General features: G+C 45.7%; 1 protein-coding gene across 4 annotated transcripts in view; it reads left to right on the forward strand.

Annotated features, from left to right (window-relative positions):
• Window positions 1-11678: 11678 nt before the first annotated feature.
• MLLT10 (MLLT10 histone lysine methyltransferase DOT1L cofactor) overlaps window positions 11679-12862 on the forward strand; it is a 163325-nt gene continuing 162141 nt past the window's right edge. For 2 of the 4 annotated variants that reach the window (XM_040967960.1, XM_040967961.1), the window contains exons 1-2: window positions 11821-11851; window positions 12018-12177. In XM_040967960.1, coding sequence (XP_040823894.1) covers window positions 12018-12177 — 160 coding nt within the window. In that variant the 5' untranslated portion in view covers window positions 11821-11851. Of the gene's footprint in view, window positions 11878-12017; window positions 12178-12862 lie in introns of all 4 variants that reach the window. The other 2 variants (XM_040967959.1, XM_040967958.1) reach the window with 2 other exon arrangements.

Consider the following 12862-nt stretch of genomic DNA (forward strand, 5'->3'; position numbering starts at 1 on the left):
AGTATAGGGTAATAAAATCCCAAACATTTCTTAGCAAAATTTATCTCATACCACACTCTCTCTGCTTTTTGGGAGGGGAAAATGAGAATGTAGGAGGGAAAAATGGCTAAATTGAAGAACTAATTAAATTATATCTTAGTATATTTTCTTTTTCTTTTTTTTTTTTTCTTATTCTCATCCAAACAAATCAAGAGAAGTCTCCAAAAGGGCCCATCCTTCTGTTCTTGGGCATTTAAAAATCCTGTCTTTAACAGAAGTTTGGAACACAGAGTATATGCCATGTTGTCTACTGACCCATAATCAAAATGCAGTGACCTTCTACCCTTTTTTTGCCCCCTGACCCATCTTGAATTCAATGCAGCCTTTATAAATTTGCAAATCCTTGGAAGTAAAGGTTTTTTTGTGAGGCTTTGTTCTGAAAAAGCCCTAAGAGTGTGCTTTCTAAATTAGACAAAGGTAAAGCAAGAAATCCTGGCGAATGAGGTTTGACACAGGTGAGCAGTGGACAACTCTTCACTAATACATATTGCAAGCTAAAAAAGTGCGGTTATAAACATAGCAAAGGAGGAGGTTATGCACTGTATTAAATTAGAGTGTGGTACAAATAATTTTTGTGATGCAAGAAATGGTTAGGCCACAATTTTCCTGTTCTTATTTTAAGGGCTGTGGGGACTCTAGTGACCGAGGAAGGAATGAGGATGGTGGGTAGGGTCGAGAGTGGAGGAGAAAGAAAGGAGGAGAAAGAAAAAAGTAAGATCTACTGTGAATCTACAGGCACCTTATCTTTCCTACCATCCGCTAGTTTAAAGGACACCACAGTTATCATGGTGATAAAACAATGCCTGTTCATGTATGCTGAATAAATAATGTTTACACCTCAGGAATTTTTCTATTCCAATTAAATGCTATTTTTTTTTAAAGGCCACTTTCCTAACTGCAACTGCCTCTCCCCCCCCCCCAATTATCCAGTTTGGTTGCAATATTTTCCTGTGTGACACAAGAGCCTTTTACAATTGATAGTGGATGTAGACAAAAGCCAGAGAAAGTAGAGTTTAACCTTTGTGCATTAAATAATACACAAAAATCAAGAGCCACAACTTGTTTGGGTTGCCCAAGTTTTTGTTTATTTTACACCAGGATCAAATGTGTTGAGTCAAGTGATGACACGGAATGCTGAGGCCTACCTGTGGGCTGTAAGTGCCATAGTACTGAAGCCCTGAGCACCCAGAGGGGAGAGAGCCAAGATAACACGGGAGGAGCTGAGAAGCTGGATGGCCCCTGAAAAGGGAATCCTCTGGTTCTGTTCTCCTGGCTTCAACCCAAATCCTTCTAGGAGCACTGGAGCCAATCACTGCCTTCCACTGCCGCAGCTACTGAGAGCACACAAAAAAAGCGGGAGATCAAAAAAAAAAAAAAAAATCACACATTCACATTTATGGAAACACAAGTATCATTTTATATTCATGACATCACCAAATCACATCATAATCAGATTCAAAAAAAAAAGGTATGGGCAGTGATAGCCATCAGGCTGGGCACTAAACTCGGACAGTCTCTCAGCTTCACCACTAAATCTGCTTTTTTAAATCTTGGAATCATAAACCCGAAAACTAAGTCTTTTAACTTTGGAATGCTTACTTCTCACCTAATTGGTCATTTTTTACGTTAATAAATTTCAAACAAACACCTCATTTTGAATTCCACAACATTTAAATTCAGATTTCTATGTTCTTTTTCTGATGTAGTAATGTTTTGTTTGTTGTTGTTTTAACTCACAGGACACAACAAACATAATTGGAAAATGCACTCGTTCTGTGAAATGCCCACACAAACCTGCCTTTTACTGCGTCCAAAGAGTGTGTTGCTAAGGATAACTTGAAAGAAAGAAAGAAAACCTCACTTTTGTAAAAACAAAACAAAACAAAAGATCTATTTTTTTTTTTCTGGAAATACTATTTGGTGATGTGGTGCAGGCACGTCACAGTAAGAAATTCCAAGGTATTTGTAAGTTTTCTGGAGAGTTTCGGGCCCCTGCTCTATTGAAAGTTTAGAGCTCCAATACCCTCAATTCTACTGGCAGAATTAGGATGGACTTAGAGGGTCCTAAACGTGACCGATTCACTAAGGCGGGGGGCTACAGCTTGCAGCAACGTGCTCGGCAACTTAATCCTACGCTAAAAGAGGGCAGAAAGAGAAAAAGAATGGAATACAAACTCTCCTGACATCCCTAGTGACTCTCAAGGTGGTTTGTGGATTTTAAGGCTGATGGGAACGTCTGGTTTTTGGAGCAAAAAGAAGAGAAGGTAAGTGTTTATCCTTGTAGTCACCAGTTCGTAGAGAAACAATGAAAGAACAAAGGAAACCACTTCTGCTCAACATTTTCTGTGTCTTTCTCCGTTTCAAGCAAAAAGCTTGCGAGGGAATTCACTTTACTTTTAAGCAGTGGTTGCTGGGCTGGTTGAACTAAGAATGGGGGGGGGGGGTGAAAGTTGAAAAGTAGTGTAAATATAGACTGATAATAATAAAGGCTGCCGGGCCAGTCTCCACAGCGCCAGCCACAGCAACTTGCAGAAGTTGCGAACTGCTTGAAGGGAAAGCCCGAGAAATAACCTTTGCATACGATTTCGAATTTAGGCACGCTGAGATAGCTTTTCGTGTTATTTAAAGGGGGGTTTCTGAGCCCCAAACCGCATGAGGAACAACATGTTCTCTGGATGAAGAGTGATGTCTTATTTGGGTCGAAAAAATTATCTCTCAACTGCTATCAGGAAATATCTTTATTTATTTATTTTTTTTTAAAGAAGGAAAGGGGATTCAAGTATTGACGCGACTGTTGGCTAATATTAGAAATGGCAGCGGTGGTTGGGAGGAGGGTTTCGCATTTAAACGTCTTTGCTCTGGGGGACGCTGCTTCCCGGCACGTCTGCCTTTGTGGGTCCGCGTGGCTGAGTAAGTGACCGAGTGCCGCGGGCATTCTATAAATGGATCGGTATGGGGGGAGCTCCCCCAAAGCCGTCAAGTACGTGAAACACGGCTTTTTACTGCCCCCCTCAGCGGCGACCAAGGACCCCCCCATCTCGCCCCACCTCAGAATCCGTATATTACCTGCCCTGATACAGTGACACATGTTTATGTTTATAGTCCTGGTTTGTAGTAGTGTCAAGAGCCGCAGCGAGAGAGGGGGAGGAGACAGGAGAGGGAGGAGTAAAGGCAACCACCCCCACTTGTTGTTAAAGCAAATTTACTGCGTTATTGCAAGCCGTACTGGGGGCTGGGATGAGAGTTGAGAGGAAGGGTAGAGTTGGGATGTGTGTGGGTGATGGAAGTGGGGGTGGGGCGGGGTGAAGGGATCCGCGATGGAGCCCTTCTCTGCAGCAGCAGCAGCAGCAGCAGCGGCTCAGTCAACAGGGCACACTGCTGCCGCGGTCGAACACAAAAAAGGCTCCTCCAGCTCGCTGCGTTCACGTGGGGGGCTCCGCGCGCGGGGCTCCGGGGCCCTGACCTCTGACCCCGGCTCCTCTCCGCGCTCTCCCGGTGCCGCGCGGCCACTTTTTACCCAGGATGCCTCGCGCGGGCCGCGCTCGTGCCGCGCTCGAGTCTTTCCTAATCCTCCATTCCCCGATTTCCATCCCCCGCCCCCCGCCGCCGCCGCCGCCGCCGCCGCCGCCAGCCCCGGGGGAGGATTCTCCAAGCAGGGAACCCCCGCCCCACCCCCACCCTGCCAGCGGCCCCGGCGGAGGCGGCCTCGGCTAGGCCGGGCGGGGCGGGCGCGGCGGAGCCGGGGCCTGAGGAGGGGGCAGGCCGTGAGGGAAGGTGGCCGCAGGGACGGGGGGTAGGTGGGGGGGCGGCCGGTCCCGCGGCCCTGCCGAGCCTCGGACCTGTTGACTGCGATTGGTCCGCCTCTTCTCGCGCCCTCACCCTGCCCGCGGCAGCCCCGGCCCCTCCGCCGAATCGCTGGGGAGGAAATGGGGGATGGCTCTCCCCCCCCCCTCCTCCGCCTCCAACTTTCTTTTTTTCTTGGCTGTGGGGCGGGGGCGGGGGGGGGGCGGTGAGAAAGCCCAGTCAGCTCCATCGCTGCCCCATCCTTTCTCAGAAAGTATCGTCATCCGAGGGCCTACCGCCCTCCTTAGCCCCCGCTACTTAAAGCCTCCTTCGCGGACGCCGAGCGGCTGCCCGGCCCGCCCAGCCCCGGCCGCCCGGCGGCGTCCCCTGCCAGCCGGGATGCCTTTCTGCCCGGGGAGCTCCCTCGTCCACGTCCCACTCCCCTCCCCCCAGGAGACGTAAGCTCAAACCCCGTCTCTGCCGCGCCCCGCCGGACAGTCCTCTCCCGTTGGAAGACATTCGATGGAAGAGTTCAAAAATAACTAAACCAAGAAATAAAGAGGGGGGTGTAGCTAATGCGTCGGTTTTAGACGCCATTCATGCGTTTAAAAATGACTTTAGGAAATGTATCTCAGGTGAAAGGTTTTCTAGAATTTGCCTTTATTTCGTTCTAGCGTTGGGGTTTTCCTGAGGAACCTTCACCGGAGGGAAATAGTAAATCTACATTGAAATGGAAGTGAGACTTCTTGTCCACTTCTGAAAAAAAAAAAAATGAGGGGGGGGGGTTAAAAATCGGCTTGGAAAATAGCGGGAAAGGCGGCTACAGGGAAAGCCCGATCGCGGAAGGAAGCGCCTCCGGTTGGGAGCTGAGGAAGCAGGCGTGCGGGCGGCCGAGCGCCGGCCGCGGGGGAGAAGGCGCGCCCGGCCCTGGCAGCGCCAAAACGCGGCCGGGGACGGCCCGGCGGGCGGGGGCTCCACCACGCGGCCGAGGCGGCGGAGGAAGCGGGACCGGCCCCGGCCGCCGGCCGCCCCATTGTTCAGCCCTGCGCTGCGGCCCGGCGGGCGCTTCCTTCCCGAGGGAGGGGGTCCTGCAGCCCCGGCCGCCCCCCGCCCTCGCCTCCCCGAGCTCCCGGGCTCGGGCTGGGCCCCGTCTGGTCGGGTCGGGTCCGGCGTGGCGAGTTTTACGACCTGCCTCGACCGGCGAGATCTTCCCTCGTAGAAAGGAGACTTTACAACGTGCCGCTAAATTGGAGGAAGCTGGGCCAGGCTGCAACTCACACATTTAAAGAAAAGAGAAAGGAACATAGTTTTATAGTGATAACTAGATCAGACACAAAGATGGGCTTTTTTTCTCCCCCCCATGAGTCCGGAGAATTAGAGCGGGGTGTGTACTGTTTGGAATAACCTTAAATGTATGGATTCGAAAAAATGAATGTCAGGGCTCACGAGTTTTGGAAAAGCATGTTTCGATGTTCCTATTAGTTATTTCTCAGCTCTTTGTTGTAAACAAGAAGTCAAATTTTAAAGGTAGGGCCGTGGTAGCACTAATAAAAACGAACTGCATTTCTCAACGTGAAATGCGTCTTCCGAATAACCGTGATTTTCAAAGGGAAAAACATTTAATTTGCTTTTCAAGCATGTTTTGGAAACAAATAATTACTACTTAGCTAGGAAATAATGCTTGCTTTTCTTTGTGAGGCATGTGGAAAAAATATTTCTGGCAAAGGTCATAGTTTTTGTTTTTTTAAATGAAGGTTTCCAACAAGTGCTGGCGAGCTTATAGACAAGACCAAAGTCAACGTGCGAGAATGTTCATGAAGAAATTATTTCAATATTATGGGACAAACCTTATAAGGCCAGGAGAGTGATTTCGTCTTGCATTTATAATAGCGTAGATTCTCTCCAAAATACTCATTACTGCCCTGGGTATTCTGTAGCAGTGTTTCCCAAGGTGGGTTTTTAAAAACCAATTAGAATTGATCTCTAATGGAATATTATATTTACACATCATCATGAAAACATCATTTGACAAGTTCTGAATTACAAGAAAGAAGTTAACAGATGATCTTCATAAATAGCACCTGTTTTGAAAAGACCCTTTAAGAGTCAATTGTGGGTAGTGATGGTTGTGATTTTGCATTTGAAATGCTATAGAAGTTGTCTGCATTTTAGCACTTTCAGTTTGTAGGTTTTCTTTCTAAACTTGCATTTCCTCATAGAAATCAGTTATTTTGAGGCATAGCAAGACGTTCCTGCTAAAAATCACGTGAAAGGTAATTATGGGAAGATTTCAACAGAATAAAAGTATTTTCAGGTCTGTTCATTCTGTGCCACACTCATCCTCCCTTGTTCCCCCTCCCCGCCCCCATTCTTTGGATTCAATTTCCAATTTTCATTTGTTAGTCTTAGAGATTTTTGAATAGGTTTAGAAGTTTTATCTGTGCTGCTTTTGCTGGTAGGAGATAAAATTTTTTTTGCATCTTTGTTTTTTGGTTTAAAAATTTGTTGCAAGTCATCATAAACTTGTGAGAAAAACAACAAATGGGAGGAAAAAGGGCTTGAATGGGGGTGGGGATGGAGAGGGATGCGTAACATTCCTAGTTAGTCTTTGTGATATCTTTTCCTGACACGCACGTCATATTTTCCACTTCTGATTGCACCGAAGAGCATTGCTCTTTTAATTAGGATAAAGTACCATCATATAAAAATAAGCCACATTTCGGTTCTTAAGAGCCACAGTGAAATAAGACTGACAAAAACTGATCTGAAGCTCATGTGTTTAATTCACCAAGAATGTTAAGCTTCAGAAGATTCACCCTATGGAGTCACGTTAGTCCTTGGTACTGTTACTGTACAACTCCAAGAGGTAAATATACACATTGCAGATTTTTAAAAATCTAAGATGTACTAGACAATCGAAGGAATAAAAATGAATTTGTCAATCTTTCTTTCTGGGACACAATGCACTTAATTAACATACTCTTGGGCTTGTTTCTGGATTTGGTAAAGCAGCCCTCCCAGAGAGGAAAACATTTAAATCTTAAAAAGTGATCTTCTTTGGTCCAAATAGTATTTAGCAATTCAGCTGGATGCACTCCCTCCCCAGCCTGCACTCGCAGAGATGCTTCATTTTCCTCAAGCTCCTCTTACCTCAAAAACCGATTTTCCTCTTTTCTATATCCAGAATCTTTTCATTCAATCTTACTTTATCTTAAAAAGACATATAAATATGCCATTTTAATCACATTTTAATAATAACAGATGCACATCTTCAGTGTCACTGAAGAGTGGATGTGGACCTTACACTGTTACTCTTTAACATTATATTGATGACACCCTGAAAAGTCACTGTTAGCACCACTAAGTGTTATTGCATCATGGGGAAAATGTCCAACCCTAAAATGTTATCAAGCTTATACTTAAATCTGGAAGATCTAAGGACATTTTGAAGGTAATATTTTCCTACTGGTAATTTCTTGATGTTTCATCTCCCAGAAGGAAGTATAACCCACTAATATGAGTTTTATTGCAAATGGAATGGCTCTGAAGCCATGCATAAGATTAGCCAAACCAAACCTTTCAAGGTAAATATGACTTTGTTTCTTAAAAAGATCTTAAAGTTTATATTCCATATAATACAAATTTAGAAATTATTTCAGCTTTGAAAAATTAAGTGTATCTAGCAATATTAATTATGATTGGTTCCAAATTAGAGTTGGTTTTGTAATAAAGTAATGACCTTTTCATGAAAAGGTGTTTAACATTTAAGGCCTGTTTAAATATAGACAATACAAACTAATTTTCTAAACTAATTTCAACTACCGAAAATCTTTAAAGCCAATGAAACCTGATAATTTTTGTTAATCATTACTTAGAAATTTTAGCTCAACTATACATTAAAAATAAAATCTTGCTTTTCCCTGAAGCAAGCTATAATTAGCTTTTTGAAAAACACCAATATTGTACATTTAAAAAATGTATATTGTGGGCCTACTATGTACAAGATATTTGTAGGTCTTATGGTGAGTTAAAAAATGATTCACATGCTTCATTAAGTAGACTTGTGTAAAAGCCATGGACAGAATCGCAACTGAAACATGACTGCAATGAGTACCTTTTAATGAAATTTTGACTAGTACGGTGTTACATAGGTTGCTGTCTGGGTTTGCATCTGCAGTACTCACTGAGATAAATAACAGAAGTAATTGAGGAATACTTCTGTATTAATCATGCTGCTTATAATAAACTTCTTATATGAAAGATAAAAATTACTGGGTATCAAATTAGTAAGACAGAATTTTGTTCATTTAAAAAATGCCGAGTGAAATAGGGCATGTCAAAGTGTACAGTAAAAAGAAATTTTCTTGAGTTTTGAATTAGTTGAAACTAATTTAGAAACAAAATCATACTTTTCAAGGAGGTTTAGTAGACACATGAATTCTAATTTTTTTTTTAATTTGAAAAATTTACCATGTAGGCCAATATAAAATTTTAAACACAATGGAAATAAAAAATCTGAGTTAAGGAAATTGTATCTAATCTTAGCAATACAGATATATAGCATATAGTGTATATATATATATATATATATACTGATTTTATATATATAATCAGTTCTGTACCCCACTATAGAAAGACTCAACAATGCATATAACACTAAATATCAACTGTACAAACACGAGGCACACAATACTTTAAGGAGTAAATATGAGCAATAATAACCTATGAAACAAATGAAGTTTTAAATACTAGTCATAAAATCTAATTAAAGAAATGCTTATGGAAAAATTAAACACAAAAATTTGGTACCTAGGTTAGAGCATAAAAGAAAATTAGAAGAAGATATATTACCTGTAGAGCAAAAATACATTTTCCCATTATAGTAGGGTGAGAGGTTACATTATAAAATACTTGAGTTTTTTGTGGCTTGCCTCAGATGATTAGTTTTGAGAAACGTGTGAGCAGTCCTGAGTTAACTACTGCTAGGGGAAGAGGAATATTGGAGACAACAGGGTTTTGTTTGATTCTACAGGCACTAGGTATACTTTCCTGAGAGATGTTTTGAGACTATGGGACCATATTGTAAGAATGTTATTTTAAGCCTGAGACTGTCCTTTTCCTATTAAGTTATTTTATAAATCTCATTGTAATGTTTTTCCTTAACACTACCATGTGTTTAAACACTTACTTGAACTTTAGCAATTCTGCCAATCCTCTTATAATCTTGATCCATTCTTAGTTATGAAAATCAGCATTTTCAGCCAATTGGGTTCTCTGTCTTATCTGTACATATACACCACAAGGGCAAATACAATTTTCTCACTGCTATTTTCTCTGTATCCCAAACAATCCTTCCCTTGGCACACAATGAATGTTCAAAAATATTTACTCAATAAATAAATAAGCAACTGAGTATTTGAACTGTTTTATATATTACCTGCTATTCCTTTTCACTTAATATTTTACCAAAATAAATATATACTTCACATTTACAGCAAGAAAAAAATCCTATGATAGATACAGTTAAAATGAAATATACTCATTATGCTTTTCATATACTTTCATAACTCAACATACATGTGAAGAATCAATTTTAAGTAACTTGAATCACAACCTGTCAACATTTATACATTCATCTTTAACCAAATTTGTGGTACAGATTGTGTTATTTATGTGTATAACCCTGTTATGAAATGTCTATTTTCCTTTTTTAAAATTTCAAAATCTATCACACTAATACATTTTTTGTTTGGAGCTAGCAAATGCTTACCGGCATTTAAGTGTTAAAGAATATGATAAGGTACCTATCTTCTTTTACATATAAATGAATTCCAGCAGTTAAGAGCTATGCTGCAATGCTTTAAAAATAAAATGAAAATATTTTAAAATAATGTAGCACATGAAGGCTTGATTGTAGTGTTTGGGAAGTTTCACACTGATGTTTAACTCAAAATTATCCCACATTAGGAGTCTGAGCAGGAACTGAATATCAAACTCTGATATCCTTCGTATAAGGGTAAGGAGGAAATACAGAAGAAACATAAAACAGTTCAGCTCTATTGAAAAGATATTTTTAGTTGCATACAATTCAAAGAAGTTTTACAATCATTGTATGGTCAGAAATTATTATTGCCATATCACCTCTCCCTATTTGGATTTTTTAAAGTATGTAAAACGTGTAGTGACTTTTTCTAAATGAGTTAATTCAGTTGAAAAAGAGCATTCCCATTATGCTTTGGTGGATTTCCATTGCTGTACATACCTTGTTTAGCTTTAAAACATTTAAATGTATTTGAGAATACATGCGTGCGATGTAGTATGCGCGTGATATAGTGTATCTGATTCTTAGATTTCTAGCAATAATCTGAAAAAGCACCCAGCTCTGCTGCCAGTTTTTTCTTTGTGAGGACATCTGGAGTGATTTTAAAGCTCATAGTGTTAGGTTTTGTTTTTTTGCTTTGGTATGGGACTAAGAGACTTTGGATTCCTCTAGCCTTCAGAATTTTCCAGGTTATCGCATTTATTGCTAATTTCTGATAAACAGCCACTTACACCTGCAAGATATAAGCAAAAGCTATAACTTTGCTTTGTAACCTTGGTTATCATTTAAACCATCTACCCTTAATTTCCACTTCACGCTAAACTTTTTTTACAATTAGGCACATTTTGCTTAAAATCAATATTGGGTTACATTAAAGATAGGGCAACAGGGGATGATGTTACAGCTGAAAACTGCTCAGTATCCAGCTATTTAATCCACTCAGATAGGCCTAATCCATTTTCTATTTGTATGTAAGGAGGGGGCTCCAATTTTTCCGCCAGTTAAATAGTGTCACATTTCTAAGGGCAAAATTGGGGAAAAAGAGCCAGATTAGAAGAATCCTCAATCAAAAACTAGATTCCACTGTCTCTCAAGGTGTTAATTATCTTCTGATGACTGACTGGGAGAACCTGAGTTCCTAGTATTTTGCGAATCATCACATCCTAGCGCTAATTCCTGATCAACAAACCATGTGTAACTACTGCTCCCCCAGCTGAGGGTAGGTAGCCTTAGTGTTCCCACCCAGAGCCCCACGTAACACAGGCTTTTGACCTTCTGTCTGTGACGCGCTTTCGTTTGTGACTGAGGCCAACGTGGCGCGTTAAGACACGGCAGATTTGATAGCTCTTCCACCGGGTGAACTTTGGGACGAGTCCAGGTTGTGAATTTAATGAGTGGAGCGGCTGCTGCAGAATGGTGAAGTTCGCGCGGGCCACTGCAGGAAGCCATGCTTCATTACACCCTTCAGGCAGCTGGCACAGGCACTCCGTGCCCAACCCTAGTTACCCCCGGACCAGCTGCTGAGAAAAAAGCCGGCAGGTAGGTTCCCAGCGCCAGGAGACGTCCCCCAGGCCCCGCACCCCGAGGGGGGCCCTCCCGCCCCTCGTTCCCAGAGACCCTCTCCCGGACCCCCGCCACCCCAAGGCCTCAGTCCGCCGCGCACACACGCGGCCCGCGCGGCCCGCACTGCAGAGGCCCGGCCCAACGTCCCCGCCCCGCGTGCGCGTCCCCGCGCCCTCCCGTCGGCTCCCGTCGGGCCTCCCCGGGTCGCCGGCTCCAGTCGCCCCCGCCCTCGGCACACCGCGGCGGCGGCGGGGGCGGGCGGCGAGGGGGAAGGGGCCCCGGAGCTAGGCCCGGGCAGCCTGCCGGCCGCGGCGGCGCGCACGCAGGCCTCTCCCCGGCCTCCTCCCTGACGCCGGCCGCAGGGCGGGCGCGCACGCCGAGTGACGCTCGGAGGAGGAAGCGCAGTGCCCGTCCCCTCCCTCGCCGCCCCGGCCCAGCGGGAGCCCCCCCAGTGCGCCTGTGCGGAGGCCTACTTGATTATGTGTGCCCTCTCGGGGCGCCAGCGTTAGCGGCCGGGTGGAGGTGGGGAGGGACGACGAGCAGGAGGAGGAGGAGGAGGTGGAGGAGGAGGCGGAGGCGGAGGAGGCGGTGGAGGGGAGGTGGGGGGAGTCAGCAAGGACATGGCTCCTGACTCCTGTGCGGAACGTGAGTGACTGAGCGGCAAAGCCTGAGTGAGCGAGCGGCCGAGCGGCGGGCGGGGGATGAGGGGAGTCGGGGAGGGATCGGGGGTGTGCGGGGGCTCTGCGGGGTGGGGGAAATCGCTGATGGGCTTGCATGTGTTTTTTAATGGTGCCCCCCAACTCCCTCTTAGATGGTCTCTAGCGACCGGCCCGTGTCACTGGAGGACGAGGTCTCCCATAGTATGAAGGAGATGATTGGAGGCTGTTGCGTTTGCTCAGACGAGAGAGGCTGGGCCGAGAACCCGCTGGTTTATTGCGACGGGCACGGCTGCAGCGTCGCGGTGCATCAAGGTAAACACCCAACCGCCCGCCGGGCCGAACCTGCCCCTCCAACCGTCACTGCCGCCCCCCCCACCCCGCGCCCTGGCAGCAACTGCCAGCCTCGCCCCTCCCCCGTGCCGCGGCTGCGGGAGGGACTCGCGGGGTCGGCCGCGGGCCGTGCCTGTGGGAGAAAGTGCGTGTGGCCTGGCCTGTCACGTGACGGTGCTCTCACTCTCTCAAGTGTCATCGGGCCGCCGCCCGCGCAGGGGTCGGAGTCGGGGGTGGGGGGGCGTGCGCCCCGCGTGTTGCGGTCGTGCTGCCGGCTGTGGCTCGGGAACGTGGAGAGCCCTCCCGCGGCAGGGCCTTGTGCTGTCTGCCGCAGTGTGCGTGGAGACTTCCTGGGGTCCGGGCCACGGGCTCGGGAGGCTGGAGCGGGCAGGCTGGCGGCTGGCCTTGGCTCTGTCGTGGGCAGGGGAGGCGGTGTGTGCTGCATCACACGCTTGCTGCCCTGCCAACCAGGAGCTTCCTGCGGGGAGTGGACAGGGGCGCAGGCCGCGCTGGGCACTGCTGATCTGGGCCGGCCGAGCAGGCTGGGGAGTGGCAGAACCAGGCCACTTCCTCTGCTGTGGGATCCAAGAGGAGGAGGTGGTGCTGCCAAGAGACTTGGGAGCCTCTTAGTTTATTTGTGGGTGTTTTCATTTGGTGAGTGTGTTGC

The sequence above is a fragment of the Ochotona curzoniae genome, unplaced genomic scaffold, assembly GCF_017591425.1.
Source record: "Ochotona curzoniae isolate NIBS_2020 unplaced genomic scaffold, NIBS_Ocur_1.0 scaffold_4683, whole genome shotgun sequence".
Taxonomy (NCBI): Eukaryota; Metazoa; Chordata; class Mammalia; order Lagomorpha; family Ochotonidae; genus Ochotona; species Ochotona curzoniae.